This window comes from Diadema antillarum, unplaced genomic scaffold (genome assembly GCF_040938485.1).
Source record: "Diadema antillarum isolate AM-2024a unplaced genomic scaffold, OU_Dant_1.0 seq00002253_RagTag, whole genome shotgun sequence".
NCBI classification, from domain to species: Eukaryota; Metazoa; Echinodermata; class Echinoidea; order Diadematoida; family Diadematidae; genus Diadema; species Diadema antillarum.
In genome coordinates this window covers 20,753-43,204 of record NW_027272882.1, presented here as the reverse complement: position 1 = coordinate 43,204, position 22,452 = coordinate 20,753, and the positions used below count along the sequence as shown (strand labels likewise).

At 38.4% G+C, this 22,452-nt stretch overlaps 1 protein-coding gene across 1 annotated transcript in view; it reads left to right on the top strand.

Annotated features, from left to right (window-relative positions):
- The window catches only part of LOC139714361 (uncharacterized), a 50,461-nt gene extending 37,988 nt beyond the window's left edge, over positions 1–12,473 (top strand). The window contains exons 6-10 of the mRNA XM_071626068.1: positions 276–860; positions 1,273–1,471; positions 6,112–6,244; positions 8,225–8,318; positions 11,883–12,473. Coding sequence (XP_071482169.1) covers positions 276–860; positions 1,273–1,471; positions 6,112–6,244; positions 8,225–8,318; positions 11,883–11,933 — 1,062 coding nt within the window. The 3' untranslated portion in view covers positions 11,934–12,473. The remainder of the gene's footprint in view (positions 1–275; positions 861–1,272; positions 1,472–6,111; positions 6,245–8,224; positions 8,319–11,882) is intronic.
- Positions 12,474–22,452: the final 9,979 nt, after the last annotated feature.

Below are 22,452 nucleotides of genomic sequence, written 5' to 3'. Positions count from 1 at the left end.
AATGTAAAAGAGCACATTTCTTACCACAACGTACATTTCTTTTTAAATATTTTCCCCCGGGAGTATTGTTTTCCCCCCTTTTCTTGAATGTAAATTTACCGCATGCATAAAGTTGAATGCATGTAGCATGAAGCCCATATTGGTTAGAGTATCTGCTCTTGACACATCATGTGTTACCTGTTTAAAGTCTTGTCCATTTGACAAGGATTTAGTGTGTTTTCCATTTAGTATTTATAAAGATTACTACAGCCCAATCTGTGGTATTTCTACCTCAGCCTGAACCATCAGCAGAAACTACAGCAGAAACAAAAGTAGAAACAACAGAAACACCAGGAGTGCCAGTTGCAGCATGTGTAGAAGCATCAGCCGAAACACAAGTACCACCACCAGATGAGGCACAGACAGAAGTCTCAGTAGAAGCTCCAGCACCAGTAGAAGAACCAGAGGTACCAGCAGAGTCACAAGCAAAATCTCAGCCTGAAGCACCAGCTGAGGCAGCAACTGCGGAACTGACAGAAGCACCGGCAGAAGCACCGGCAGAAGCACCGGCAGAAGCACCGGCAGAAGCACCAGCAGAAATGCCACCACCAGTAGCTGAAATACCGGTAGTAGCACCAGCTGAAGTGTCGGCGAGTTCACCAGTGGAAAAAACTGCGGAACCATTGGTAGATGTACCTGAACAGCCAACTGAAACACCCAAAGAGGCCCCAGCAGAAGCACCAGTAGAAACGCCAACTGAAACACCAAATGAGGCACGGGCAGAGGCAGAGTCACCTGTGGAAACACAAGCAGAGGTGAACACACCAACCCAAGCTCCTGCTGAACCATCACCAGTAACACCTGCAGAAAATCCTGCTCAGGTATTCCAGGAGAGATGCACCAAAATATGCCATATTAAATGTTTGATGATATGTGCGATTTATGGTAGTGATGAGTGGTGGTTGTAGGGGACAAAGTAGATAAATGATGCCATGATTCAGGTCCAGATGTAACATTGATTGCAGTCTTATAATAACAAGTCTTCACCAAATGTTATATGTGTATTCTGGTGTGTGCCTTAAATGTTCAGACACATTCTTGTTTGTAACTCTGTTGCATGAATGCAGCTTAACTTGTGTAGCACACTCAAATGTGGCACGGTTCATGTGATTGACCTAATTCTGATTGTTATTGTTAGAGTTCTTGTCTGTTTGTTTAAAAAAAATAACTTTGCTGCTTCCCCTGTGGAGTCATGAGATATTTACAACCTCACACATGTCTTTGATACTTCAGCCTGAGGCAGCAGTAGAAGCAGACAAGCAGGATGAGGTCCCCAGTGCAGCAGCTGAGGCAGATGCTGTCAATGGGGAAGCAACCCCCACCCCAGAACCAGCTGCCACGGAGACCCCTGCCCCAGAGGAGCCCAGTGCACCCAAGGAGTCTGTTGCAGAGGAGTCCAAAGAGCAGGATGACACCTCTGTAGCAGTCACAAGTGAGTTTGTTTTTTGTCTTTCCAAGTCCTTGGCTATCAAGCAATGCAAAAACAGAAGAGCTCAACCACAGAGCTGCCAGCTAATATGTTTTGTATTGTCCCCATTAGGGCCTAAACGATTTTTGTTTTTTCATTTGATATTCCAAGTAAGGGTGATTTTCTCATTTTGTGATAAAGATGCAATTTGTGTCTTCAATTTTCTGTATACTGTGCTGTGCTTTTTTTTGGTGGGGGGTATCTGCAGAGGTGGGCAGCCCTGCTGACATCAGGAACATGCATTTTGTATAGGGTAATCTAATCACAGATAGTGGTGAAATAATGTAACATGATTTGCTAAATCTTGCATATCATGGAAAGAAACAAAAAATGGCTCTCAATTGATACTAAAGTAGCATGATTTATCTGTCTCAATTGATCATGGCTAAATAACCGCATGATAGATTGTTGATCCATGACAGACCTGATGCCTGATTGATGTGTTTCAAAAATATTTTCATGAGTTTCAGGCAATTTTTGAAAGTTCATGCCACCTATTAGTTCATCTTTCATATCACTGTGAAACGGGGTAAATAATTTATACGCTGTCAACTCAATTTTCTGTCTAATGTCAAGAAAAGATTTGTTTCACAGCAGTGAAATGTGCCCCAAGGTGACAGGCTCTCTTTGAGAAGGTCCAGGTCAAATCTGATTTATCATTGTGTCAGTGTATTAAAGGTAAAACATACTTTCCATATGACTGCAGAAACTATTGATATTTGCTCTAAAGTGAAGATGTATGCAGAAACGTGTAAAATAACGCTGTGATAACACAGTTTCAGTTGGGTAGCAACAAAAATATGAAATATTACCTAAAAAGTTATGCTTGAAAGTATTGCAATCTCAGAGCATTCCTGATTGTGGTTGCTAGGTGATGTTTATAATTGATTACAATGATTACAACATATATCGGGCCATAGCAGTCGGGCCATCGCATCTGCAGCTTTTCAGCTGCATTTGATTCAATGCTACTGCTATTAAAAAGTTTCAATCATCACACACAGTAACATTCCACCTACCGCTACTGAAAGGGGAGGGCACTTAAGGAATAAAAGTTTGGTACACCAACTTTTATTATGTCACAAATTTGATCTCAAAATACTCATCCTGACATAATCACATCAGCCAGACAAGTTTCTTGGTGAGCCTTTTGATACTGTAAAACAAGGAATGTTCGCGTGCATCTTAATTTCACATGAGCCAAGATTCGCGAAATTAAAATGCATGCAAAAGTTCTTGTTTACACTATATGCGTTGAATGCCAGTGGCAATTCGCGAAAATTTCATGCCGCGAAAACGGCCATTGGCTCCAATTCGCGAAAATTTCATGCCATGAATATATCATGTTTTACAGTATACTGCGAACAAATGCCTGATGGTGGAAGATGAATTTTGAGCCCTTTTGAGAACTAAGTTTTAGCTTTAATATTCAAAGCGGGCGTCATCTGAGTTTTGACCTCTGCATACCTGCTGTCAGCATTCAAGAAAAAAGTTATGCTGTAATGATACTACGATAACTGTAGCTCATCACCTTCGAAGCAGTGTCAATACTTTCACACCAAAAAATCCAAGACACTTCTTTAGCTGCATATCATGAATGATCAAGCTTCAAACATCTGTGCCATGAGATAAACTTTGCTCTGTACTATAGACTGCCAAAGTGTGCCCTCAGATTCTTCCTGTAGTGCATATCCTGTAATCAGATGACACTTTGTTCTTTTCTTTGTGCATCTGGCAAGTTTTTAAAAAGTCTAAAAGTATTAAATTTGTTGCTGTTAACTGTTGTGTGCAGCTGATGGGTCAGAGAATACAATGCAGGAAGGGATATGTCTTTAGTATAGAGCCCCCACATTATTAAGGAATCTTCTTAATTCTTTTTTTTTTTTTATTAACCAGAAGCGATAAGCCAAGTTAGTGCTAGTTTTTACATTTTAGTCTCTCTTTTTTTAACTGCATAGTTAAATTGTCTAAATGTAGTGTACTTGGCAAGTATTTTACCAGTGTGATGGAATCTGCAAATGAACACTATGCCCCCATGAAAGCCCTCAAAGCTGCCCCCTACTTTGCAATGTTCTCAGGTAGTAGTCTGCAAGAATGTATGGAAGGTGAAGTTGCGATACTCAGGTGAATGTGAGGCCCCCGGGTCTCTTGTTCAAGTAGTTTTCATGCTACAGTGCCACCAATGTTTTCCATTCATTGTCAAATGTTCTGCAAATAAAACAAATAAGCTCAATGTTGAGTTATCAAAAAGACTAGTTTGGATCTCGAGTTATCAGCAAGATAAAGTGGAGTCTGGCCTGCTTGATAATCGAGCATTTGGAGTTTGACACAATGTAGAGCAAATGGGTCAAAAAAAAAAGTTTAGATAAGGGTATAGATGAAGTCAAGTATGTGTTTCTGTCTGTAACTCAGCAGCAGACCAAAATATTTAGAGAATGAGATGGCCACAGTATTGGAGCCATTGTAGAGGCATACAGTGCACTCCCATTATAAAGAACACTTAAAATGACATTTTTGTTACAATGAAATTAATATTCAGATCCCCAAATTATTATTTTCATATCTTTATATATTTTCTTTGTTCAGCTATAACAAAATTTTGATATATAACTAAACAAAACTGCCTATCCCAAGGACTTCATTAGACGGGAGTCAGCTGTATAATATAGAAGTAGCATTTCTATGTCAAGCATGCTATGGCCTCGAGTGCGAATTGTATGATAGAGTACCGAGTTCATTGCAGGCTTGATGTTGTATCTACTTTGTAAGTGCTACATTTCAAAATAGTTATTATGCTACTGCACACTAAAAGTTATTGAGAAATGGCAAATACCCTAGTTTTTCGAAGTGTTTCGTAAAGTAGCTTTAAAACCAGATCTTCACACCAATATGAACATTTTACTGGTAGAAACCGGCAGCTGCTGTCAGTGAACTAAGATATACGCCAGCCATATTGCATTTTCATATGGTGTCCGCATTCCTGAATAGCAATCGAAAATGTCAAGGATCATTTGGCTTGGTGGTGTTGTTGTTGTTGTTGCATGAATTGTGTTCAGCTAATCCTCTGAAGTCAAGCGCAAAAATATTTGTCAATCTTGTTTTGTACAGTTATATAGTACATGCAATCAGACAGTTTGCAATGTGCAGCAAGTTGCAATTTAAAACTAAAATTCTCTACCGTATGTTTAAGTGAAGAATGAGTGAATGTAAAAATCACAAAAGTTGATGGTACTGTCTCAATAGTTTCCATTGTTTGGGGAGAATTCTTGACACATTTATAGTTTTTTTACCCTTGTTGATGTCTGTGTGTATAAATGTATAATGATGGTTGAGGAGAGTTAGGTTGGTTGTCTGTCATATATATTTAGATTGCTTTCAATATTTCAGATTGTCAGAGTTCGGATAGAGTTACAATGTAGACAGTCATTCGCCATGATTTTAAGCCTGAAAGGTACTAGGTGACTTGCAGTTTGCTTTTTTTTTTAAATCCCCACCTGTTTTCCTTCAGTTTGTCTGTCCAACAGCACCTGAACTTATTTGAATATGGCATTGTAACTTCACTCCACTTAAACATACCAGTAGTCTAGTGCAGAACAGAGTTTAATTTGTTCATACTTACAGGAGGCACTGAATAAGTATGTGTGTACTAAAGAAGAACCTGCTTTCTTCTGAACTCTTATTTGCAACAGATTCACTCTTAATAGGCAACAGCATGCTTCCTTTTTCTTGAAGAGGATAAGAAGCATTAAAAAAAAATTAATACTAGTGTCAATAAGGTAGCCATGCATGGAATTGACTAAAAGAATAACAGATCGATCACATGATCTACGTAACAATCAGAACTCAGATTGTAACATGGCTACTCGGGTACAATGTCTAAAGCAACTTCTGCGTAATATGTGTGTAGAAGAAAGTATTTTTAGCAGCTCGTGGGATGGTTTGCTTCCATAATTCAGGACAGCCTGAATTTCTGCATTTTCTGCATGTATCACAGCCCCCCCCCCCCCCAAAAAAAAAACAAAATATGTATATATATATATATATATATATATATATATATATATATATATATATTGGCATAAGATTACCTGTAATTAACAACAGGAAAAGATAAATGTAATGAAGTGTGTAAAACAAAAATATGTACCCGGCACATAAACTTGATTTGTGCTTGCATTATGGAAGAACATAAATATCAGTTTATGACAGCTAGAAAATGCAGATGGCTGCCACGTTTAAAGTGTAAGCATAGCTTGAAGATGATGGCCAGCCGTCTTTGAAAATGATGTCTGTATGAATCATAAATGCTTCTTGAGGTTGGAAAGTGTAGTCGAAAGTGCAGTCGAGACAGTGTGCATGTGATGTGGTGATTGTTCATGCATATGTTAGATAGGATGCATTCGGGCATACACAGTGCAATCATAATTATTACAATGTTTATATTGATTTGATTTATATTTACAATCGTTTAACTGCTACTTCTAGCAAGGAGGAATAAGTATTCTCAACAGTGCAGTGTCCTGAGCTACAGATGATTTTTTTTTTTTGAGTGTTGGCCAGCAAATGATTGCTAACCTTATGTTTTGTTGTTGTTGTTTTCACAGATGGTCCATCAGGGGACCAGGTCCTAGATGAGAAGAAAACAGAGGTGGAGTTCCGATGGGAAGAGGGTGGCCAGGAAGTTTTTGTCACTGGAAGCTTCAACGAGTGGAAGGACAAGATACCGCTCGATCAAGCGTGAGTTGTTTTTCTCTCACTATCCCTTTTGCTCTTTTGCTCTCTTTCTTTTCTTTCTTTTTCTCTTTCTATGTCTCCCTCTTCACTCCTACTTCATGGAGGGGGGGGGGGGGCATTTCATGAAGCATTTCATCAGATATTTTTCGTACAAACTGTTACAACCTACTGAAATGCTTGCATCTGATGGTATGGCATTCTATAAGATTTTGATCCTGGCATTGGAATGATATACATCTTTGTATCAGTATCATTTATATTCAATATGGCAGCTTCAGCTATCTCTTTACTGAAACCCAAACCTTGAAATAGGATGCTTGTGAAGTGCCATGAGTAGAATTCTAACACGAGTTCTCTTATTTGCATTATTACATTGCAGTTCATGCAGATCAAAATGAATGACTTGCTGATCTCACTTTGTTGTTGTTGAATCATAGTATGTTAAAGTGACTACAGTCATTCATTTCGAATGCACATGTATGATTGGCAATATTGTTTCATTTTCCCCCCATATCTCATCATATCTGTGATTTTCAAACCCATTTCTAACCTGGACATTTTTCCCCATTGTCCTTGAAATTTCTTCATTTTGCATCCTCTTGAAGTTATCTAACTTGCTTTTAACATATTAATTGTTCTGTATACTGTAACCCTGTTTTGTCCATCTCCATTTATCTCAAGTCTGCATTGTCTTCCACTCTAAATTCTCACTACTTTTTTTTTTTTTTTTTGGTATATCAACCTCCAATTTTTTTCACATGTGTGTTGTTCCATGAAATTCAAAATGGAATGTCATAAAAACTCATGCACAATTTTCTCTGTGAATGACACCTGCATCTGTCTCGTTATTTATAAACATTGTTACCATATATTCCCATGATGATATCATTCTAATCTTTTGCACAATCAATGAAATTTGAGCTTTATTTAAATTTTTTTTCATTCAATTATTTGATCACATTTTGCATGTTATCTACACAATTATCTCTTCCATAAAACTACATCATCTCCTCCATCTCATTTATTTCTCATGCGTCTATTTGTGTCTTTTGTTTGGCATCTGCCTTTTGTTTTCTGCAAACTGTTCATGTTGGTTTTTGTTTTTATTGTTTATCGCACTGTTCCCATTTCAAAACTTCCCCTATCCCCCTATTCTATCCCCTGCCCTTCTGCCTCTACCCCCACTCATATGTACTATACCTCCCTTTGAAACTACCCCTCCCTTTGAAACTACCCCTTGCTATTTCAAAATCATTCATGGAGGTAGCGAGGATGGGAAGTTCACACAAACGCTGTCCCTATCCCCCGGGATCTGGACGTACAAGTTTATCGTGGACGGGGAGTGGAGGGCTAGTGCTAAGCAGGTAAACTGATGTGTGGGTGTGAACGATGCCATTCATTTCATACTTCATTCTGCACAGGTTTGGGTCGGTCTACCTCTTCCACACTCATACCCATCGCACTGCCTCGATTCTCCAAAGTGACAGTGTTCATACATGCCAGATCACAGCAATACTCCATCATTTACAAATTTTGTCAGTCCATGCCACCCACAAGTTTTTGAATCACACGACAGTCGAGTCAGTTGAACATTGGGCTATGTGATGCTGGAGCAACCAGGCCGATCCAGTGAGCTGGCTTGATAGTTGCCCCACCTCAAACTGTGCATCATTTCATCTCATTTAATTCCAGTGCGTTTTCTTGCTATAGTTCAGACTTGGCAGCTGGAAGCAAGTACTGGCAAGAAAGAAATAGTGAAGGAAATAAATGCTTCAAATACTGCCAATGAAGAAACTGATGCATCAGTTTAGCTGTAAAAGCAGCAGTGACTAACAAATAAATGAATGACAGTGATGCACTGTTGAGAGGATGTTGCAACTTTCAAATCACTCAAGCAGTCTGTAGTATCTTTTTAAATGGTTTAAACCACCTGTGAAATGCCTCACATGTACCCCTGCCTTGATCCTCCATACACCTCTACAGTGATGGCTGCTTCAGTGTAAAAGTGAATCTCCAGGCTGGAGACTACACTTACAAGTTTGTTGTGGATGGTGAAGACAAAGTTGACAACAAGAAGGTGAGAACATCATGGGCAGGATGATGAAAGCGAGTTGTGAGTTGATCCTGCATTGCCGTTTACTGTTATCCAGCAGAGAGTGCTAATGCAACTTTACCCCGATTAACAATCTGTTTTGCTGGCAGTAACAAATATATTTATGTACAATACATGTTGTCGTCTATAGACCATTGCCAGTTTGTTTGCATGCCAATCCAGTCTCTGTGTTCCAAGCACAAGCACTCTTGTATGCAGATTTTCATGTTCTTGGTTTATAGCATTACCAGATTTAAAAGTACAAACATTCCTATTTCACTTTAAAGTATCCTTTAAAGGGACATTCCGGACGATTTTCATAATTCCACATCATGTAGTACATAAATCAACAGCTCCATGTATAGATTCGTGGAATTTGTTGTGGTCCTTGAGCAGAGAAACCAATAAATTGAAAATCTTAAACAAATTACACTGAACAGTGTTGATGACATCAGAGCCTCATATATTTCAGAAATGTAGCAGTGCAATTCCATTACAATACCACTTGCTCAACAAGTTCACCTGTGAAGAATCTATGCATGCCTTCTTCTTTTGTTCTGTTTCCTTGAGCCCCAACTCATGCATTCTTATGGTGAGGCTGCCATGTCATCATCCTTGTTCATTGCAATTTGTTATAAATTTTGAAAACATTCTCATTCCTCATCCCAATCACTATAAATTCTGAAACTCTGTACTCAGTTTAACTGATTTATAGTTTTTCAAATGTAAAAGTCTGAAAATCATCCGGAGGTCCCCTTTAATGGTGAATCTGAAGATTATTTTCGAGATGGGAATCAGTGCTGCATTTGCTGTAAGTTTCATTGTAATTTTCCAGAGGTGCATTATTTCAGCTGGAAAAACATTTATTTCAAAACAATATCAGGGCCATGAAGAGGAAGGGGCCTTCTGAAACTTAAAAAGAGGTCTTATCTGGAGATTTTCAAGTCTTGTTCCGTGATGAAAAAATGCATTTTTTGTTTTTGGTTTTTTTTTTAAGTTTGAAAGTTTAGGTGTGACCAAAACAAACAAACGAACAAACAAACAAATTTAAATCAAACACAGGGAATTGAACATATCTTGACTTACAATGAAAGTTCATTCTTCTCTAGATAGTGGGCATGCTGAGCTCAAAGCACTTACATTGTAAAGGAAGGAAGATTCCTTGAGCTCTGAAGGAAAAAGATTCAAAGTATTGTAATGAAAATCGCAATGTCCTACATAAGCACATGCCTGATTGCCAGGGACAAGCAAAAATCAAAGTCAGGCAAGTGTTTTGGAATGATGGGGGAAAATGCTTGCTGGAATTGGACAAGTAAAAAAGTCATGAAGCCATCTTTTTTCACTCCCCTCTCCCCACAAGGCCAATAAGTCAAGCATACAGAAGCCCAAGGAAATTGACTGTTCGGTGATGCAATGCATGAAATTACTTTTCAGCAGCTTTTCAGCACTTTCCTGAAGAAGCCCCAATGCAATGTAACACCAACGCTCGATCAAACCAAGTTTGTTACTCCAATGTGTTTGAGCTTGTGAATCAGTGTGTGCTCTTAATTCAAATGGCTATGTTTTATTAAGCTCTTGACTTACAAGTGGTTTTCTGTATCAGCTTCTCAGATTTCTGGACTTTCTGTTTGGGCAAGTATTTTACGACAGTTTGAAAATCTGCTTACGAGTGCACATGTTTAAAACAAGTTATGTATCACCCTGAATTGGTGTATATATAACAGAACAGTGATAATTTGTTGTATCGCATTGTCAAGACGTAATGTAGATCTAGTGGGAGAATGATGCAATGTAGCGGAGATTTACCAGTCGTCAGCAACATTTCTAGTTGCTGTATGACAGATGCACCATTCATAACAAGATATATCCCACTTTTCTCATTTCAAATTTTGTATTGACTTCACAAAAGGACAATATTTGTCCTGTCTTTTGCTGGGTTGATGGTCTGTAACAATGTGTCACTTGATGAATCAATGTAACATAGCACAATACTATCTTTGGCCACTGATTGCACAATCATTTTGCTAGTCTATACATACAGGACGTGCATGCTTACTGCTGACACTTTACTATCATTGATACAGTGGACACTCTATTTTACAAGCAATAAGCACTAAATGTATGCAGACCATTTAAATGCACAAACAGACAAAAGTCATGTACAGATATATGAATAAATTCCATTAATGCTTGTAATGCATAATCATTTCCTGGTTTTCTCACAGAAATTGTAGCCATGCTTATAAATATTTACGTGGCATACTGGAGGATATGTTTTCAAAGCAAGAACAGGGGAAAAAAAAAGGTTTTCTTTAAATAGCACGATGGTCCCATCTAACATTACTCCTTGATGGACTTGGTAGTTATCAAAAGTTGAATGTTTAGATGTGCATGGACATTTCTTCTTTCCTCACATGTCTTGTGATTTTTTGCTGTGACCAGCCTGGCCACAACATTTCACTTAATGTCAGTACTTTCAGATGAAGCCCATCCCCACAGAATCAACCCCCCACACACACACACACATACACACCAAAAAAAAAAACAACAACAACAACAACAACAACAACAACAACAACAACAACAACAACAACAAACAAAACAAAGTGGACAAACAAAAAGGAAAAGCAAAATCAAATACTCTTTGAAAACTTCCATCTAAAAGCATACCACCAAGGAATTTTCCAAAATCCTCAGTGATAACTGACTATACGTTTTCTTGTAGTTTTTGTTACTGACTATGTGTTTTCTTGTAGTTTTTTGGTTACCGTTGTTTGTGTTGGTATTTTTTTTTTCAAAAGTAAAGGGTGGTGTGGTTGTGCCAGAATGATTCAGAATGACTCAAAGTAATACAATCCACCCAGCTTTGGACTGACAGTACTATGATATCATGAGATATTCCTCTCAAGCTATGTACATTATGTATTTTCTTCCAGATTCTATGATTTGTGACTTGATAGTAGAAATAAGTGCATGTGAGTGTGTGCCAAGGAATAACATTTTGCTGTGTGGTTATCTTACAAGGAAACTGCTAACAATTGAGAGATTTTGAGCTACACTATAATTAGTTGCTCACAATTTCCCCAGCTATTATTACTTTGTATAAAAGAAACCAACACTATGAAAAGGGGTCACTGCCGCTCAATCTATTTGGAACATACTGCCTTCTTTTGCCTTGAACATACCATTGCTGTCAAGCTATATGCAAGTGTGATATTCCATCTAAAGTGAAGCACACAAATTATGGTACATAATGAGTTATGATCTGAATTTATAAACTTTGCTAATTTTAAATTGTTTGTCTCTTACAAACCTTCTCCACTCGAAAATATTTGAGAGATTATATCAAGTGCAGTTATGTTTTGCAATTAAAAAACAAAAGCGTGTAGACAAATCAGACCCAGTGGGTGAGAGTTTCTCCTCTGATATTATGTATGGAAGAACTGATAACTTAAGCAATTGATTCGAGAGATGTTGTTGTGAATATTGTCATCACTTCTTTGCGTAACTTTTTCTTTGGTGTGTGTGTATGTCATTTCTACCTCTCAGGCCACGGTGGAAGGAGAATTTGGTGTGAACAACACTCTGACAGTAGCATGAAGTCGCTGATAGGAGCAAGTGGACGTTCGTGACCTCTGCGGAGTGGCGAGCCAGCATTTGTGCAGCTTTTCATGTTCTGCTTTTTTCCCCCACTTTTTTTTTAAATTGATCACTGGTCCTGCAGATCATAATTAGGAGATAATTGGTGGAAGAAAAAGGAATCAAAATATGAATTTTTCATTCCTGTATAAATGAGCCTTCATCTCATTTAAGGATACCAATGTGTAAAAAGTTTGGAGAGTTTTGTGAAAATCCATGTATTCCTTTAAAATATTTTTACAGTTAGCATATATCCTGATAAACTTGTATTGAGGAGATTTCATTAAAAGTGTACCCGTTTCATCAAATGACTTTGTTATATATCACCCATCATGTTAAAAGTACTTTGTAACATACGTACACAGTGTGAAAACTGGAATTGTAATGAGAATAGGTGTGTGTATTTAATGGGCATGATTTTGAGGCATGGAAAATGAAGCTTAAACTCGAGTGTAAATCTTACTTTTATCCATTAGATTATTTGGGAAAAACAAAAAGAAAAAAAAATTTTGTTGTAGAGATGACTGATGGATAAAGGTGATATGGACAGTGTTGATAGATAAGTTCAAACTTGTTTTATCAAAATGAAAGTTTGAACTGTATCATTGAAAATGCAAATATTGGACCGTTGTGAATTAAGGACATTCCTTTCAACTGGTACAATTTGTTGAATCATCGAGTCACTTAAATAAGCCATGAACCATCTCTGTCATACCCAGTAAGATATCCTAAATCTATTGACAGGAATCTTATATCACATTGATTTAAGAATAATAGAGGAAAGATGGAAAACTTTTTGAAGTTGCGTAAGTTTGTTTCCTTTTGTCCATAGGGATTGTGATTTTTTTTTTCTTTTTGAAGAGATTCAAAAGTTTGTCACACAAAGACATGAATGCTGTATATTATTCAAGAAGACTGACCATTTCACCAAAAGTGTTACATTTTCCCTGTGTAAGCAGATGGAATGAAAAAGACGGAATGGTAGTGCAATTTACCATTTACTGCAATTTTGTAGAAACCTTTATAGAGCGGAACAATTGAGAAACTAGTTTGTAACGAAAAGTCAAGGTTTTATTCTGCAACACCAATTAACTCTTTGGTCATGAAAATTGGTCTGCCTTATTACCAGCACTCTGCTTAAATCATCACACCAAAGTTAAATGTCTCATGGTATTTCTGAATTGTTCTCACAATGTAATTGTACTGTTTGATGTAAGACACTACAAAATTATAGGCAATTTGATCTTTTCAGTAGTATATAGTCAGTAGTCCTGTAGATGCTACTTGAAGGATAAGCTAGATGTGCTCCAGTCCATTATAGATTGTAGTAACACCCTTAATTTGTACAGCACTGCAATTATTTAAACAGTAATTATTCTTATATATTATAAAGTGCCTGTAAAACAGTAATATAACACCAGCAATTGATGTATCACACAGAGTTGTGTATTTTGTGTTTGCTCTGAGGGTTGTAGGAAAATCCTGTTATTTCCTTTGATGTAAATCTTCATAATACGTATCATTGCAATTTTCTTGGCCGTGCAGTGATTTGTAAGCATCGGCACGACCCCTCTTTTGTTTTCATGCATATTATATTTTTTGAAGCATGATTTGCCAGAATCTTAAATCACAGAATGTAACCAATTGCAAAATACACGCTGAATAGTATACATGCATTTCCCTGTAAATTGATGTATTGTATGAAAATATGGGGGAAAAAATGTGCTGATTTGAGGTTTTAATAAAGGTACAATAAAGGTAATCGTCAAGTTACAAAATATTGTTTAAATATGTGCCATGTATGCGTAGTGTAGATGTTTTTTTTATTACTAATATTAATTGTGTAGTCAGTAGTTGGGTTTTTTTCCATAGTAATCTAGCTGTTGTATCACCAAGTAGTATTTACAAAATGGTAATTCCAGGGTCGTCAGTTGCTTTTGTGCCTTTGAAAAGAGGGTGTGAATATCAAGTCAAATGAGAACCTAAGTATTAATTTTTCATTTCCTGACAACTCAGAAAAGTGTGCTAAAGTGTGCTATAACTAGTGCCTTGCCAATTTTTGAAGCAATCATTGCCTACACATCCGTCATAGCAAGATGTCAATTTCTGATTTTCTGAATTTGCCAGAATTTTCCAAGAATATTTCTGAGACAGACTGTTGCCATGTCTTTGCATTTGTTTTTGTTCTTTGTTAATCAGAATCTTGTGCATAAAAAGCCGTGCACAAAAAGCTGTGCACAAAAAACAAAAAACAACAGGACAACTCTGTGTGACAGCCTTTATGAGTATATTGTTTTGATTATCTATTAGCTTGTGTATACTTTAATCTTATTTTAGTTTCCTTAAGTCAACCATCATATTTTCACAGCACTTACCCTGAAACTTTTTTTTTGTCAGCAAGCACCAAAGTGCTTTACTAATTTTGTGTACAGACGTTCACACACTTGCCTAGACTTGCTACATGGGAAGAGGGGTACCACTGGTAGATTAGATTCATGTAATTCACTGTGCATTCAGTTCATCTGTTTTCATCTTGTTGGATGATTGAGCTTTACTGTGTAATTTGGTGTGAGCATATTAAAGAAGGGCAAGGAAAAGAAGGGCAGTATCATATAGCATGCAAAGTATGGTAGTGATCAAGCTCCAAGATGAGAAATAGTATTACAAGTGTATGAATATAGGGACAATGGTGCCATGCATGTGGCATGCTGCTGAAATCGAGTCATCATAATAAAGACTTCCCCTGAGAATCTGAAACTCTGAAGGTGTAAGTGAGGGGAATGAACTTCAACTCCACATCCCCATAGACAGAGCAGCCATTAGACTGACTGTGTGCTGTATTGACAAGGAAAATGAACGTTCATGTTTCCATGATAAATGGCATGTATATATCTGACCATTGACTCATCTGTAAAGCTGGCATGTTCTTTTTTTTCTTCTGTAAAAACAAGTGGAATGGGGGAATGTGAAAGTGCTATGTTCTGAACTACATTTGTCCTCTATCTCTCCCTTCTGCACCATGTCATTTTAGAAATATTTCCTAATTGTCACAATTAATTTCAAAGCAACAGCAGCAATACAGTTGTGATAGCCAATGTTGATTTCCTGTAATCTTACACGAGGACTTTGCTCCACATCCCTTAGAATTGGGCATCCCCTAGAATAGGTCCCTCTACCTTCATGTTTGACCAACAGGTTGGAGCAAATTCAATGTTTTCTCTATATTTCTTTGGTTTGGGGGAAGATGCTTAAAAGTGACATTTTCCACAGATGAATCAAGCAGAGAGAGGAAAATGAAATATAGAATGATAAGCATTATTAAAGCATAGATCAGTCATGCATGAGCCCATGCATGAGCCCATCGCAGCTGCAATATATTCTTTGTGCATGCACAAACAAGATGGATACTGAAGGGCTTACAGCCATCTAAGCAAGCTCTGTATCTCAAAAGATAGAATGCAGGTCTAAAAACAGGATGGTGAATTCCTTTTCCTCCACTCCACTTCACCCTGCATGTGAGATCGTCCTCATTTGGCTCCTTAGAGCATGCAAGAAGTTAGAAAAATGGCATTGTGTATGATCCTTTGTGCCAGCAAATGTAAAATATGACCACGTCCATCAGCTTTGTAAGATGCGCCCCCAGGTAGTGTTCAATGTACATGTATGTACCTACAGTCTTAGCCGGATCATGCCCTTACTTGTTGCAATATCACACACAGGCATTGTTTGTTTTGCAATTATTCAATTATCTATTAATTTACCTTTTCTTGGTGAAAGCAGGAGTGCTGGTGCACAAATGAAACAATGAACTTGATTTGTGCCAATTAAATGCCTGGTATGTATACTTACCCACAATCACAGCGTTTTAGTGTCTTTCTGTTTGATGGCATTATTCGCATTGGAAATATGATGTTTATAAAAATGGAACAACATGTAAAATACGTACACAGATGCAGTAACTTTACATACACACACCCTCTCACACAGGATATGAATGTATACACTGTATATTATATATAGGCCCGATATATTATATATATATACATGTATATATATAATTATATATATATATATATATATATATATATATATATATATATATATAAAGAGAGAGAGAGAGATGTATATACACAATGTATGTATGTATGTATGTATATACAGTATATATTATATTTTTTTATATACACATACATACATACACACATATTTATAGTGCCTTTGCATGTGTGTCAGCACAAGTTACTAGTGTGACATATAATTTGCAAGGGTAGAAGAGCACAAAGGTTTATTACTGAGAACAGAGCACAAAGCAAATTCCACAGCCCCAGTTTGAAAAGGCACAAACCTGTGTCGAGTTCCAAACAGTTAAAACAACAAGAAACGCAACAAAAACACAAAAGATTTCATTGGCAAGGTCTAGTATGATTGTACCTGTATCAGATTGAACTTTGTGTAGTCTTGATTTTACAGGTGATATAATTTCCACAAATGTAAAAGAGAATCGACCGTACATGTAGGTTCTATATTCCTATGTGGAAAATCAATTTTCTTTCTGATCAGGCATTCCAAGGACCTGGGGCCCATTTCATAAAACTTGTTATCAGTGACAACTGCCACATTTCTTTGACAAATTTGCACTTGGCCAATCAGATGTGGGGATTTCAGTAGCTTATAACAGTTATGACAACTTGTCACTGATAACAAGTTTTATGAAACGGGCCCCTGGAATGTCCAAGCACTTTCTATATCAAAATCAAACTCTCTATCAATCAATGTCAAAACAAGAGAACATCCACAGTAGCCCAAAGGACAGCCACTTCATTTATGTGTGTGTGTGTGTGTGTGTGTGTGTGTACATGTGTATGTATATGTATATATATATATATATATATATATATATATATATATATATAGACAGAAGTATTGGAACAAGTTCACTCGGTTGACAGCAGGTTCATCCGTATTTTATTGCTACTCGGAGTTTCATGCCACCTTCATTTAGGGGCAATCATCAGGCAATGATTAAATACATCCCAGAAATGCATTTGGATTGAAGAATCACCAAGTGTGTGTGTGTATATATATATATATATACATTTGTACATGTATACATTCGGCAAATAAAGTAAACACTTTTTCCATTTCATATTTTTCAGATTATTTTGGCTTAAATCAATGTTTTTAAAAACATTGTGTCATATAAGATACTGTATTAAAGGTTACTTGAGTATTTAATTGGCTGTCAACCTGTTTATCAACCTGGTAAATACAAAGGGAAACTTTACGCATGAGTGACCACATTCGCTTTTGCCCTCAAATACACAAAAGTAAAAATGGCAGAAATTTATATTATGTCATTAATTTGCAAATGCCCTTCATGATAGCAATGATAAAAGACCAGTTTAACACATTGAGAGACAAGAATTGGTAAAATTAGATTTTTATTCCCTTGTATCTCTTTATATCAAACAAAAACAGTGGGAAACTACAGATGGAAAATACAAATTTTCTGTCAACTTAAACATTAAATGGCAGGGTATGCCGCTCAGGTGATAAAATGGACAGAATTTCTTTATTTCATTCTTTTAATTTATGAATTTAAGAATTCATGAGACAAATTCAAGAACCAAATATTTTCAATTTTCTTAATTAAAAATTACAATTCAATTTGTAACTTTTTTTTTTACTATTGCTTTTGTTTCTTTGTCATTTGAATTTGAAAGAAGGCTTTTCATTTTCCTCCATTATTTTCTGTCTTTATCTTTGGGGGCTACAAAGACAGAGATGATAGGTTGATTTTGGCAAATTACTTTGCATTTCTTATTGTGTTTAATATGTCTCTTGTTCTCATTGTTATATGGAAGAGCACACACGCATGAATGACAACATGTCAATTTTTTAAACTTTTACTTTGTGCATTGGAAGTGAAAATGGATGTGTTCACTCATGCATAATCTAGTTTCCCTTTTTATTGACTACCAGGTTGATAGCCAAATAAATTACTTTTAACATTTATATAAAACATGAATATTAGCCAAATTATCTATGAAAAATATGAACTCGCAAAAGTGTTTGCTTTTTTTTTTGCCAAGTGTATAGGGCTCTATATTTATATATATATTTTTTTTTTGTGAATCTGTATGTAGGCCTATGTACATATTATGTAGAGATTACAAAAGCAGATACATTGTACACTCAATTTGAGATATTTGAGATATTTGAGGTTAAACCTGCATGCTGAAATTTGAAAATGACTGAAATATGTGATAAATTTGAATATCTTATACACACAAAATATTTCTTACGTAATGAAAGCAGTATCATTGAAATGATTGTTTCGCTATTCGATGATGACCTTTAAAAAATGAATATGGTGTTCCAGTGCACTCTCGTTATAACGAACACGGTTATAACAAAACTCTGGTTACACCGTAGTTATAATTCAGCAACAACATTTTATCTTAATGTTTATTTGTTCGGTTATAACGAAATTTCAATATAATGAAACAAAACTGCCCATCCCAGGGACTTAGTTGTAACGGGAGTCCACTGTAATCACTTTTGGAATTCAAACTCTTCATCTATACATAGTACACTGTACATCATATTGAATGCACTGTAGGCCCTACTACAGATTGTGCACGGCAAATGCAAAGCTAACCGGAGTGCAGATTTATGTCACCAGGCCCAAAATGCATATGCCGAGGGGAATTAAAAATGTTATTGCGCGAGGGCTAATCATGCATTTGGAGCAAGAGCCGAAAAATACACTTAACTTTTGTGTTGGTAACACATACCCTCCCCCGCTCCCTTTTTTTTTTTCTTCTTCTTCCAGGTGTAAGATAAGACTTGGTAGGGTCTGGTTAGGGGGAATCCCCTGTTACCAACCTAGTACGGAGATTTTTCATTTTCGGGTTGCCAGCTTGCGATTTTAAGCATAGGCCTACTTAGGCCTACATGCTCTATTTTTTCCATTTTTCTCCTTATTACATTACACATAGCCTACTACACATATCGCAGGAAAATGTAAAATACTGTTTTCCCCCAAAATATATTCCTTTTCAGCCCTCAAAATACTGCAATTTCTGTTTTAAGGTTGCCACCCCCCATAATGTTTATGCCTGACGAAGATCAAAAGGCATTTTTATTATGCTTTTCTTTCCCACTGATCAGTAGGCCCTACATTAGCTAGGACACTTTCATTGCCGTTTGACCCAGATATATGGAGACAAACTGTAAATGAGGGGGGAGGGGGTTCAGGGCTGAGCTGCGGTATTCTCATGGTCGGACATCCGGGTATTTTGCGTGTCACGGGGTCATGGAGAGCGTTGGAGTGAAAACAAACCACTCGCGTGAGCCTGGAGTGAACGCTGTACGTGTTTTCTGCCGGGGCGCCCCGCGAGCATAGCGCTAGCGCAAGCTGGTACTGTAGCTGTGCGGGCGGCAGGATTAGGCCCTAGGCCTACTCTAAATTAGGCCCTACCCTAAGTACTACAGTACTAACGTTAGACCTACCTGAAGTTTCTATGAGGTACTAAGTAAGCGTAGATATCGGGGTAGGGCCTACTCAAAGAGGTTCTAGTGCACATCTGGCCATTCTGTCGGGTCGTTGATCCAGAGTCCTGCCGCGATTTCATACGGGCACAGGTCCAGTCCGGCCGCCTTAAACTTGGCAAAATACCGGGACCGATCGATCGACAGAATCCAGATTTTTAGAATATTGCTGGCAAGACATGATGCATGTATCTCATGAATGATGGCACAAATGACAAAATGAATAATGAAAAACAGTCCCCATGTCTGAGCTGCGTAGAGTTGCACATAAATTATACGCGTCGCACATGCACAGCATGCAGTATGCGCATTATGCAGGCTTAGCGCTAACTGCGACCAGCCCCAACACGCAGTGTTGGGGCTGCGCATTGTAGCAGACATGATCATGACAGGCGAAGTATAGCGCCTAAAAATCAATATGAAATCGCAAAAATTCCGGAATATGAAGACTTACAGGTGAAGATGTAATGTTGAAGACTGACTGCGTTCAACTTTTGGTTCTGGTAATAGTCCCTTTCTGCTCGGTTTGATGAGTTAAATGCGACTCGGTCGAGAGAAACTCGGGAGAACTACATCTTGTACAGTAAATGGATTTGAGATTTGTGCGCATGCGCTGGCCATCAAGTCGTGTAGCCTTGTGGCAAGGCCTTATCATACTGTTGGCAAACCCTCTCGCTGTATATTGCGTTGCTTTCTGGGTGGGTGCGCGCGCGCACGCCTTGTCAGAAGGCTAAACGCATTGCGACTCCGCCAGCACATGAATATTTACGTGCGCAGTGTACTGCATACTGATTTCGAAAATGGTGAATGGGATGGGGAGCTAGGACTACGGACCCGTATATGGCCGTGAAAAAAACGTTTTTTCAAGATCATTGGACCAATGTGAACAAGAACAAGGTGAACGAAGGGTATTAATTAGATAAGAATCTTATGTATACTATAAAAGTACGTTTTTTCCTCGTGATATTCGAAACCTACGGAGGTGCGAAAATCTGTGACAGACTGTGTATGTTTTTCAAGCTTACCGATATAGCACTCTATTGACTCAGGACGCTCCCACAGTGTGTAACTGTGTATACGGAGCGTCCCGGGGTTAGCTTAGCGCTTGCAAGCTGTTTGTTTTCACTCCAGTCGACCGGAAGTGACGTGTAGCCGACCGCAAGAATTACGAGGGAGTGTACCGTCCCAGCCCGAGCGAGCGAAGCGAGTGTACACATAGCCTACTACACATATCGCAGGAAAAAATCTGCACTCCGGTTAGCTTTGCATTTGCCGTGCACAATCTGTAGTAGGGCCTACAGTGCATTCAATATGATGTACAGTGTACTATGTATAGATGAAGAGTTTGAATTCCAAATCCTGAATCTGAACCTAATCCTAACCCATCCCCATCCCACAATCGGGAGATTTTGTATTTTTAGGGTTTCCAGCTTACGATTTTAAGCATACTTACATGCTTTATTCCCCCCCCCCCCCCCCCGCTCCATGGTCTCTGGGTTTGACCCAACGACGAAAATTTTAATACACAGTTATATCCAGAGTTATCATGTGTTTGGTTATTAACTTATTAAGTTAGTGAGTCTGGACATATTACGATGGCGTTTTTCTATGCACATTAATTTTTTATTTTATTATTATTATTTTTTTTTTGGGGGGGGGGGGGGGGGCAGCCCAAGGAGGGGGTTAACCCCCCCCCCCCCCCCCCCGCAGATCCGCCACTGCAATATGTTATAATCAATAACCAAACAACTCTATTATTATCATAGTTCGCTCCCTGGAGTCTGACAGTTTGACATCTACTGCTGACGAATCGTGGATAGATTAATTAGCGTAGAGAGAAAGAAAGGTGGGATGGGGGTAACTAGCTGTTTTTTTTTTTTTCTTCTGCCGTTTGGCAAGACAATCCCACAGACCACCTTCTTAAAGTAGGTTGTGTAAGGGGTCTAGAGCAATTACCCCTTGGGCAATTACCCCAGACCCTTCCCCTGGCCCTAATCCTAAATCCTGAATCTGAACCTAATCCTAACCCTAACCCTAACCCTAATCTTAACTCTAACCTTACCACTAGCCGGGGAGTAATTGCCCTCTCTGGGGGCAAGTACAGTAGTAGGAGCATGGTGCAATGAACTTCTCTAGAATGAACCCCGGGGATCGAGGGACTTCGGCGCGCGCCGTTATACAAGTACGCGCACAGAAACTGGTTCATGAATGCAGGATGGCCATGAACAGCTGTAATCGTATCGCTATCCCACCGCCTTGCTTTACGCACAGTGCATTGTAGTGCATTGCCTTCTCAAGATCACTCGCGCGCAGCAGAGGTACCCTACACAAAAGTACACAGTACGTACAGCACTAGCATGCAGCAGCAGGCGATCTCGACAAGCGATACTGAGCTAGCTGCATTGGCATGATATCTGTGCATGATATGCATCCATCCAGCACGCAATAAGCTGCGCATACACATGATATGCCGATCCCAAATCCGCTGCTGCATGCTGGCACACTGATGCGGTACGGTGCGCTTTTTAGCGCTTGACGACTAGTACCTACGTACCTACCTGCGCATGCTAAGCGCGTCGCCAACGTCGCTTGTGGACAACAAACCATACTCAAAATAATTTTCGACAAATGTCGATTTCAAGCTCGATCGACAGGGTAAATGGATGTTTGAGCCTAGTTTCGACAAATGAGAAATTAAGACGACAAATGCATCGAGTGTGGCTCGGACTTTGAGATCGATAGGGTCGACATCCCTCGACAAAGCTTGCAAGACGTGCAGCCAGAAGGTCCTACCACTACCCCACCACTGGGTTAGCAGCCTAGCCTGCGGGATTGCAGTAAGCCTAGGTCGGTCACAGTAGGCAGTCCTAGCCTAGGTGATCCAGTAACTTGTACGTTTGTGCAAACGAACGACGACCGAGAAGAG